At 36.9% G+C, this 10,844-nt stretch overlaps 1 protein-coding gene across 4 annotated transcripts; it reads right to left on the bottom strand.

Moving 5' to 3' along the window:
- Positions 1 to 706: 706 nt before the first annotated feature.
- Positions 707 to 10,518, bottom strand: marveld2a (MARVEL domain containing 2a). Of its 4 annotated transcripts, none has more exons than XM_084400103.1 (10): positions 10,360 to 10,518; positions 9,337 to 9,471; positions 8,614 to 8,668; positions 8,448 to 8,517; positions 5,993 to 7,143; positions 4,769 to 4,804; positions 4,054 to 4,205; positions 3,770 to 3,941; positions 3,042 to 3,092; positions 707 to 1,336 (listed from the first exon to the last, which is right to left on the bottom strand). In XM_084400103.1, the coding sequence occupies exons 4-10, from the start codon at positions 8,461 to 8,463 to the stop codon at positions 1,217 to 1,219; spliced, it is 1,698 nt and encodes a 565-aa protein (XP_084256229.1). In that variant the 5' UTR covers positions 8,464 to 8,517; positions 8,614 to 8,668; positions 9,337 to 9,471; positions 10,360 to 10,518; the 3' UTR covers positions 707 to 1,216. The 4 variants fall into 4 exon arrangements, with proteins under 4 accessions (XP_084256229.1, XP_084256232.1, XP_084256231.1 ...); XM_084400106.1 differs by having other exon boundaries at positions 8,402 to 8,517; positions 10,360 to 10,492; XM_084400105.1 differs by lacking the exon at positions 8,448 to 8,517 and having other exon boundaries at positions 8,583 to 8,668; positions 10,360 to 10,492.
- Positions 10,519 to 10,844: the final 326 nt, after the last annotated feature.

Genomic DNA, 10,844 nt, shown 5'->3' with positions numbered 1-10,844 from the left:
AGGTGAGACAAACAACTTGTCCTTAAAATGATTAAACCCCTCCCATACACACAGAGAGAGAGAGACTCAAAACCTAGTGAGCTGCCTTCTTAGACAGCTTCATGTTTATACATATATGCAAACAAAGTTTATAATTCCTCAAAAGAATGTTCAATGCCTATGGTACCTAAACATGCTCTCTAGATAGGCAGCATATTAGATTTTGAAACTCAGCCATGAAGAGGGATCGTCTAGTATGAGTCTGCGATAAGAAACACGCAAGTTAGTGGTGTAGGTGTGGTGTACATGTATATGGCCACTGTTGCAGATATTATCTAACTTTTCTAATCTACTAACACAAAAAGCTGTACACCTCAGAGAAAGAGTGTAAAATGTCACACAATTTATTATTGCATTATATGTAAGCTACTTTTTATTCCAATAGGCCTATAATTGAACTTGTGGTTCAATTGATTTTTTGATTGATTTTTATTTATATTTATTTTTAATAGTTATGAAAGTGTTCTTAAACGTTATGTTGCTATGCTTATGTTGCACCATAGAGGGAAATGAAAGTGTATACTAAACATAATCTGTCTAGACAGGAAGTGAACAATGGGGATGCTTAGAAGAGACAAAATGCTAGACAACATGCAAGCTTTCTATTGCATTTCTTAACATATTAATATGCGTGTCATTTTTTTGGTCATGGATTTGCTCTGCTGTGTCTGAATATCCTCCCGGCTGGACTTTTTTATTCAAAGATTAACTCAATTACAACAAATTTGCATGAAATGCTTTGACTTTTCACGCTTTACAGTATAAATCACAAATTCAACTCATCATCACAGAAAATGTAAGGACAGGGCGACAGGCTGTTGCTGATCGAAACACAGGTCAACACAATAGCACAAAAAAATAACTGAACAGTGCATAAAATCATTCAAATTAACGGATAAAAACAGCATTTCTGCATACATACAAAATATGAAACTTTTCTTTAAACATCATGCACCTGTAGTCAGCATTATGAAATACAACGTGAAAAAGACAATATTTTCAGTCAGTGCTTAAGAGCGTACATTACGAGCATGCAAGTTATCCATCTCTCATTTCATAATTTGTTTGTAATATAAACGACCGTCCAGACCAGCGAGGCTCTGCAGACGCAGTGGTCACATGTTCAGTGGAAAACAACGTGAAAAATGAAGGACCATGACAGCAGGTTTGGATCGTTTCAGCCGTAACCGTCGTTCCAGCCCATGACCTTGTCATACTCGTGAATCCTCTGCTTGATGTGGGAGAGTTTGTTCTTCAGATACTCACATCTTTCCTTCTTCTCTAGAAATGAGGGATCCTTGGGACAAAAAGAGACATAAATAAGACCACCATCCCAGTCGGATGAAGAGTGGGAACTAAATATTTGCTATACACAGCGATTAAAATTGGTTTTACTCTATTCTACAACCAAACTGAACAAGTAGTTGCTAACGCAGCTCGTCTGAGGTGTTGGAGAATCATAAAAACAGAGCTACGCGTCTTATTTATCACTCAAAATATGGCTCAAACTGTCTTAATGGAGAAGCCACTGAGTGGTCTGGGTGACTACAGTTATTTCCTCCTCTTGAAAAGACACAATAGAGCAACTCCTGTGGGAAAAACAGCCTCCACCCCTTCCTCATCCTCCTTCCTTTCTTCCTCCACTTGCTCTTCACAATGTTATAAATCAGCCGGCAACATCTAGACAAAACCTACCCGCCTGTACAGGCCCACACTCAATCTGCAGACCTTTTATACAGTTTTAGGGGGAAAGGCAGGAGAATTCTGTCTGTGTAAAGGATTTAAATATGGTAATATGTGTTAAGCTGAGCTGAGAGCTGAAAGTATAATCAAATTACCACCATGTTCTCTTGTCAAGTGTACACTTGTGCATGGTTTAAAATAAATCGAACTGTAAGAAGAGCAACCTGACCCTCATGAATGTAACATTTTGAATATTTTTAGCATTAAGCCACCAAAACAAAAGTATGATGATCAAAATCATATTGTTTTCTCATCTAGCTTATGTATGATGCTGCGAGTGACTCAATGGCCTGTGCTGTTTTTCTACTAATATTTCCATTAATATTAATCAATTTACTTGGTACCAAATGGTACGAAACTTGGTAAAGGTTTTGGCGCTTGCAGTGTGAACACACACAGACAAAAAAAAAATCATGGAAATTATTTGAAAAGGTTAAATGGTGCTGAACAAATGTCACACTTGTGCTCCTCCCGGTCAAAAATGAGAGCATTGGAAATGAATGGGAAACGTATTTTATCTAGTGGGAACTTTTGGTACTGCGCCCAAACAAAATCTTACTGAAAGCTAATATAATTTTTTAAGATATCAACCTCAAATTTGGAACACACCTTTAGTATTTATTTATGGCTTTGATTTTCTCACAGTTTTAGAGTAAAACATGTTTTTCAAAATATTTATTTCATCTAAAAAATTAATTGTATTTTTGTAATAAACAAACACAACATTCTATGACTTTTTAAACCTTTTTTTTTACTTAGTAATCAGCCCGGTGTCGTCTTTAAAAAGAGATTTTTTTCATTTAAAGTCTGAAATTTAAGTCTGTGCTCCAAAGCATTCAAGATTTACAACAGTTTAAGCTGGAAATGTAATTTTCAGGTCTGTGCTCAAAAAAGGGAATAAATGGATTATAACTACTGCATGTGCATAGATATAATTTAAATTTATAATTAATTATAAATAATAAAAAAAAAAAAACATTAACTTAAATATAGTACATTAATTTCATTGAGAAATAAGAAAAGAAAAAATTTGAGTAATTTTTGACCGCCAAACGAAGAGAACCACAGGGTTAAATGAAGAAAAAAAGGGCAAATAATAGCTTTGACATAAGGAAAAATGATAATTTAATATTAAAAATATTAATTAAATTAATAAAGCTTTAATTAAATAATGCACAATGCAGTTTTAATAGCCACTAATATACATTTACGGCAGGTACGTTTTCTCAAATCACTCAAATCATCCATCAATAACTCACCATCTTCTTTCTCTGATATTCCTGCAGGATTTTGTTGATGCGGTCACGCTCCTAAGATAGAAAATGGGAGAATTTGTTTTAAAGAAGACTAGAATAGCGCTTCTGCAATACATGATTTACATTTATGCATTTAGCAGAAGCTTTTATCCAAAGCAACTTACAAAAGAAGAACAAAAGCAATTTGCAAAAGAGCAAAACCATTTTTTAAATGTGCAACACTAGTTATTAAAATCCTTTACTTGAAAGGTGCAACCCAAGCGAGCACACATTCATTCCTGTGGCATTTATTAAGTTATGACTAAACATTTGATAAATTTTGTCTTTGAAAAGGGCAAATTCACATAATTTCTAAAGCTGAAGCATCAAAACATCTATTAAATGCTGTTCTAACATCCAACAGGGAACATTTAAGAAACATACAGAAAAAACTAAGATATTACATATGAAAATCACTGGAAAAAAATTCAGAAATTTCACAAATAATTACAAAGAAACGGCAAGTAGCAAATTAAATTAAAGCGTGAAATTAGAAAGTAGATTTCTATTTTAGTAGAAAGACTAAAATAGTATTTCTTTGGAAAACATACTCCAATAATCAATAATCAACTTTGAAAAATCCTTTTTACAGATTAGACGCCTTGTTTATGTTTCTATAATAAAATTCCTTTATATAAGCAGTCACAAAGGTCAGAGAAAGTGTTCAGTAATAAAAGTGAATATCAACTGACCATGTGGCTGGTGGGGTTTTGCGGTAAATTCTGCATCATAACATCCATTTCATCAAACTTCTTCAGTACCACTTGAACCTCTGCATGGAGCTCTTTATACTCAGAGTATTGGTCATTAAACACGGCTTTATACTGGTCTCGCTGCTCATCGGTTCGAATGGCTGGATATTTACTGAAGGGAAAGACAAAACACACGGATGAGATTTATTAAAGAGCAAAAGCATATCAAGGTCATAAAACACACTTTTGTGAGTTCTCTCTCTGATTGTGAAGCAGGAACTCACGCGATGTAGTCTGGCATGATCACAGGTTTAGGAGTGTGTCCAGCTGGAATATACCCTTTCACAGTTTTGGGTTTGGAGACGCCAGGGGCGGCAGTGTGTGTGTGCTGTACCGGCGCTGACACAGACATTGGCTCCCTTGATCCATCAACAACCTATTACAGCGACGAGGATGATGCAAAATTACAAACAACATTCTCTGACTATCATATACTAAGCTCAGTCTGCCTTGGTTATGGCTATTAACCAATGGTATATGGCTATTACAGTCAGTAACGCTCTGTTTAGTTCCTGTTCCATGAAGCTCCTCCTTCTGAAAAGCACAATGTGCTCTGATTGGTCGGCTGGATCAGTGTGTTGTGATTGGTCAAGAGCTTCGAGCGTGTTTGGAAAATGTCCCGTCCCTTTCCATAACCACCAGTTTAACACACTACTAACTAACTCAACAAGGCCCCGCCCCTTTACTTTGCGTATGGATTATTTAAGAGGAATATTGTGACGTGTTCGTTTCCGGAAGAAAACTCAAGAAACAGTGCGCACTGATATAGAGAATAACTGCCTTTGGAGGGACGTTTCAAGAAATATGCAATAGAAATGTATGCTTGCGAATCAAGGACACTAAAAAGAGAGCATAACTGACTACTGTGCGTTGAAGTTATATATCAGAAAGCAGTGCACCATGGGTAAACATGAGAACGGATAGAGCCAAAATACTTGCCAAATGCACAGCATCAGGAGAATCTCTCGGCAGCATCTGTAAAACAGAAGTAGAGGTGATTCAGTTGTTGTTTTATTCATTTTTGCAACTAATGAAGATACTGCCAATAACACTTCATGAGCTATTATATACACTACTAGGTATATTTTATATATTTATTATCTCAACGATACAAAAATAAATAACATTGGTTTAGTATATAGTGCATAACAGAAATAGAAACCATGCGATCAACAAAATGTCCTCTGCTAATTAGGACAGAAACTCAAACCAAGTGTGCTGGTTCTACTAAATTCTTTGGTCACAAAGTTATCCGGCAACCTAACAAGCCTCAACCAAATCAAGCTGAAGAAATCATCCACTGAAATAAGAACAAATACATCAAATAACTTTAAAAATAACTAAAAATAATAATTCTGTCATTAATTACCCTCATGTCGTTCATCTTTGGAACACAAATGAAGATCTTTTTGATGCTGGTGTGGTGTGCAGGTTGATGAATGTTTATATGCGACCCTGGACCACAAAACCAGTCACGAGTCGCACGGGTATATTTGTGGCAATAGCCAACAATACATTGTATGGGTCAAAATTATAGATTTTTCTTTTATGCTAAAAATCATTAGGATATAAAGTAAAGATCACGTTCCATGAAGATATTTAGTAAATTTCCTACCGTAAATATATAAAACATTTATTTTTGTGAGTGAATGCAGCACAATCCCGAACATAAATGAACAACTTTAAAGGAGATTTTCTCAATGTTTCGATTCAGATTCCAGATGTTCAAATGGGTGTATCCCGGCAAAATATTGTCATATCCTAGCAAACCATACATCAATGGAAAGCTTATTTATTCTTAAGATGATGTATAAATCTCAATTTCAAAATTGTGACCCATGTGACTGGTTTTGTGGTCCAGGGTCATGTGAATAAAAGCCTAAATTCAATCTGTTCATCATATAAATCGATCGTTTCTCTTCATATGGATTCGTTTTACAATCTTTTTCTGAACTTTTTGAAGCATAGAAGTGTCAGTTGCGTCAGTTGTCAATGGAGGGACAGAAAGCTCTCAGATTTCATCAAAAATTTCATTTGATTTCATTTGTGTTCCTAAGATGAACGAAAGTCTTGCGGGTCTGGAACGACATGAGGGTGAGGAATTAATGACAGAATTGACATTTTTGGGTGAACTAACCCTTTATGGTTTGAAGAAAATCTCACCTCCTGCCCATGCCGTTCTCGTAGTCGCCGAGCTGCCTCGTGCCGCCACAGTTTCAGACACACCATGGCTCCGATCAAGTACACGATCATGATGAAGAACAGGAAAATGATAGCCGCCGTCTGTCCAGCCTCCGTGCGACAGAAAGCACCATTAATGCCATTATTGAAGACCGGATAGCTGCAGAGTCCACCTCGTAGGGTGTCATTCACGTACACGCAGCCAGCCGCCAAAAACAGGAGCGCAAGAGCCAAGTTTATGAAGAACTCCGTTAACGGCCACCAATTTGAGTCTAAAAGGATAGTTCGATAATACATGGTCATTCCCAAGACTAGCATGATAACGGTCACTATCCATGCCAATCCCGCCACCACTAGTATGAATGGCGTCTTGGGTCCAGTGTAGTAGACATTGCCGTAACCGCCTCCGTAAGAGCTTCCATAAGAGCCTCCGTAAGATCCTCCGTAAGCTCCACCAGGTTGCGAGTATCCGAACATGTTATACCACTCATTGTCTTTATGAATGTAAGCACATACGCATGCAAAAATGGCTGCCCCCAGAAGCAGCTCAACGCAACCAAGAATACGTAAAAGTCCAGCCCAAGACTTCATGTAGTCGTAGCGCTGGTTGTACTCCTCGACTTTTTCGCTGTACGTCAAAGCTGTGTGCACCGTACGACCGTCAATGGATTCCACAGGGTTGCCCAACAGCATTGCTTCTCGCTCTTTCCGCGAGTTATAACTGCCTCCGGATCCGCCGTACGGGTCGCGGTAAGAGCCGGGAACTGACGGAGACTGCGGAGGAGAACAGCGAACGCCGTCAGTGGTGGCGTTCTTGCTGCTCGAACCCAACATTGACTTCAACTTGCTGCTTCTGCTGCTGGACCTGAAGAAGTTCTTCCATGAGTCTGGGATGAAGCGGTGGACGGGTTTGATGTCGATGGCAGAGTCCTCGTTGTCGCTTCCGCTGGGATCAAACTCAGGGCCTACTGGTGGTTGGTCCGGTAGGGGAGGTGGTGGAAAAGGTTCGGACCGTAAAGACTCAGATGTCCTGTGATCATCCAAGCCGAGAAGACTCGGAAGCGAGCCTGTGGGAACGTCGTTGTAGTGGGGCATGTTTCGGGCACAATGCCGAATGAAGAATGCAATTGTCCCTAGAGCAACATGAAGTAAACAGGCTTCAGAAAAGATATAGGAAACTGATTTTTGTTTCTGTAGATTAGTGGTTCTCAACTGGTGGTTCGTGACCCAAAATGCAAGTTTAGATTTGGATTTTTTCAATTGAACCTCCTCCACAGTTGGTCGAGTATCTGCCTTTTATTTTCATCTATTTTGCAAAGTTAGGCTAACAAATGAATAGACTTATCAATTTTTAAATAGGAAGAACTTCCCGATTCACATAAAATTAAAAATAACTTCCATATCAATTCTGGCACAGTTTTGGGTCATCAGTTAATGTTCAATGAAAAATCTGGGTCCTGAACCAAAACCAGTTGAGAATCGCTATTATAGAGCGGGTATTGTGAGGTAGAGCATGTAAATATTACAGAAAATATAGCAAAGTATGGAAAATTGTCTGCTTGTATATTGGTTTTTGACAATCTTGATGATATAAGGATGAATGCACTTGCGGTGCAGGAAATGCAAGTGTTCTATACAAGTGAAAGAGCACAAGAGAAAGATACAAAAAATGAAGATATTATGAAAAAAAACAAAAAACCCTTCTCCAAAGCAGATAAAAGGCCATCAAAACAAATAATCATCATTTAGGATACCAAGAAGAGGTACAAGAAACAAATTCCTGAGGAGCAACAATGTCTTAAAAGGGATGAAAAAGGGAACTTGCTAAATTAAATTATAGATTGAGTATATGTATATAATATTTGACTATAATGAATAGTCAGTTCTCAGTTGTTCAAATGATTTGTTTTATACTGATTCATGTTACAATTTATTATTTCTAATATGTAAAATAAATCTAAATTTCACTGTAGACATTGTTAAGCATGTTATTTAAATAAAATAATGTAATATCATATATATTGGCTCTATATCGGCCACCATGCTCTCCAAGATATTGGCATCGGCCATCAAAAAAATCCATATTGGTCAACCACTAATCAGGATGTGAAGTGTAGTTACACAATAATATTTAATCACATAATGCTGTGATTGACCAGGTATTCCAGAGAGTCTAGTAAAATGTTTTTATACTGTTCTATGTAGAATATATGTTCTCGGACACCGGTGCTCCCCAGGTCAGTAGGTCTGACTCTGTAACTTGAACATAGCGGCGACTGTAACAGTAACCCGTCATCCACCTTAACTCTAAACCCACAGAGGATACGACTGCAACCCAAACATTCACGACAGAGACAGAATCAAGATAACCACAGAGAGAAATGAACATGCCTGTTCAAGCACTAGATGTCTGATTGGGTAATCATATACTACTAACTCTGAGTCAACAGCATGAAATAAGGAAAACAACAATCTCCATGTTACGTTCTTCCTTAAGCATAGTTTACCTAATGAGAGAAAAGTATAATAAGTATTACAAATGAGGAAAAACAAAATACATTTCATAGAATACCTTTCACACGCAGTCACTCAGCAAGACTTACATTGGCCTCGAGTTCAGTGTGCAAAACTTCATTGGATAAATGTGAATTCAAAGGCCTGAAAGACAATAACAAGAAGTGTACAAAAATAAAAAATAAAGTTATATATTATTAAAAGCTATCAACACATTAATGAAAAGCCATCATATGGCATCAATGTAGGCTACATACGTACAAAAGAAAAGTACTAAAAAGTACCAAGGTAATGCCATGTGTTTTGGAGACATACCATGTTTTTTTTAGACCTGCATTTCACCATGGTAATTATTATATGCATGATATATAAATACCATAGTACATGAACATGGTAATCGTTTTTGGTGCGTTGCTGGCAGCAATTCAACAATGTAACTAATTAACGTTACCTAAACATTTAAAATTCCACAATATATCTATACATTCCATTCTAAACTGAAACGGTCGCGCGCTTAAGAAAAACACTGCGGGATCGACAGGTCAGCGAAGTTTAAATGATTGTTAATCATCCCAAATAGTGAGTAAATCCACTCTCGAAACTAAGATCTCTGCTTTATTTAAGACATGTTTAAAACACAAGGCAGAACGTTTAGTAAGGTGGAACTAAACGACATGACAACAACAGCACTGACAGACAGATGTGTTTATAATAATACAACAACGATCAGAAATGTCGCTTATTTTTTCGATACATAAGGGTTTTATACGTAAAGATTAAATAATGAACTTTTAATGATGGTTTCGTCTTACCTTTTCCGCTATCAAAGGGTTTTTTGTTTCTCCACACTTTTTTTCGGGAAACACACACAGGTTTGGAAAGTTGTACCACGTGACGCAGCCTATCCCAGTCTGAGTGTGACGTCAGCAGAGACTTGAAGACTTTACCTGAAGAGGGAGATAAAACTTTGATCTGTTCTCCTCCTAATATATCAGACACTTATTTCCTCTTCTCGCAGATTGTAATGACGACACTGACTGAAACCGGTGACTAATGTCAAGCTGATGGTGTGCAGTCTCCCAGGTGACATCATTTGCATGATCTTTATCATGGACAGGTATAAAATCCCAAAACAAAATATGAGTAAACATAATAGAAAAATAGAATTAATTGCTAAAATGAAAGTAAAAAAGTAGGCTAATAATAGTGCACACTGGAAATACTAATACTATTAAACAAAGATATTTGGAATAATCCATGCGTGTGACTCGGAAATAGTTTTTGCTTCCTCTTCAATTATGTAATTTCTATTCAAATCAGATGGTGAATATGTTGTTTCCTTTTTTTTTTTTTTTTTCTAATGGGAAAGCCTTTTTTTAATTTAAACTACAGTGCTATCTTTACTGGCCTAAATTTCTATGTAGGCCTATGATTGACATGTTTGCAAATGATCAGGATAGGAATTCAGTCGTCTTGCTAACTCTGCATCTTTTGCTGGGAAAAACAAAGTGCTGTTTTTGCTGTGTTTACTGTGCAAACAAGAGTTATCTCTTCATGTGCTGTCAGTGTGATTCATTTCCAAACATCATCTGAAAAAAACACAAAAAAAAACATGGGAAACCAAAGAGATAATGACTCTCAGTCGATACGCAGAAAGCACTTATTATTCAGTAAATTGAGGAACTAAAAAATCATAGAGGAAGAACCCATGCCAATGTTCTCAATACCTGTTTTGAAACAAGGATGTAGTGTTGTACAGGTGAAAACAAAACTATCTTGCAATAAGATATTTCGCAATTGAAGATTTGAAGAAATGTAGTTTAAAAATGACTTACTTGGACTTCAAATGAATATGAACAGTAATGAACATTTCCAGCATTCTTTCTTTGTGTAATGCTGCTAAAACACAAACTGTTACTGAGCTGCATAACTTTAGCAAATTATGCGTTTATGGTCCACCCCACCTTCTCATGGCAATAATTAACAGGAAAAGCTTTCCCTGAAGAACAGCTGAGGAATCTTAAAGGGATAGCTCACCCAAAAATAAAAATTCTGTCATCGTTTACTCACCCTCAAGTTGTTCCAATCCTGTATGAATTTCTTTCTTCTGCTGAACAAAAGAAGATATTTTGAAGATTATGATTAACAGCTGATGGGCCCCAGACTTATATGAAAAAAAAAAACTATGGAAGTCAATGGGACCCATCAACTATTTGGTTACCGACATTCATCAAGATCTTCTTTTGTTTTCAGCAGAAGAAAGAAGTTCTTAAGGGTGAGTCAACTTAAGGGTGAGTAAATGATGACAACATTTTTATTT

The sequence above is a fragment of the Rutilus rutilus genome (genome assembly GCF_951802725.1).
Source record: "Rutilus rutilus genome assembly, chromosome: 25".
NCBI classification, from domain to species: domain Eukaryota; kingdom Metazoa; phylum Chordata; class Actinopteri; order Cypriniformes; family Leuciscidae; genus Rutilus; species Rutilus rutilus.
Note: the sequence above shows the minus strand (reverse complement) of the source record. Positions and strands in the feature narration are given on the sequence as shown.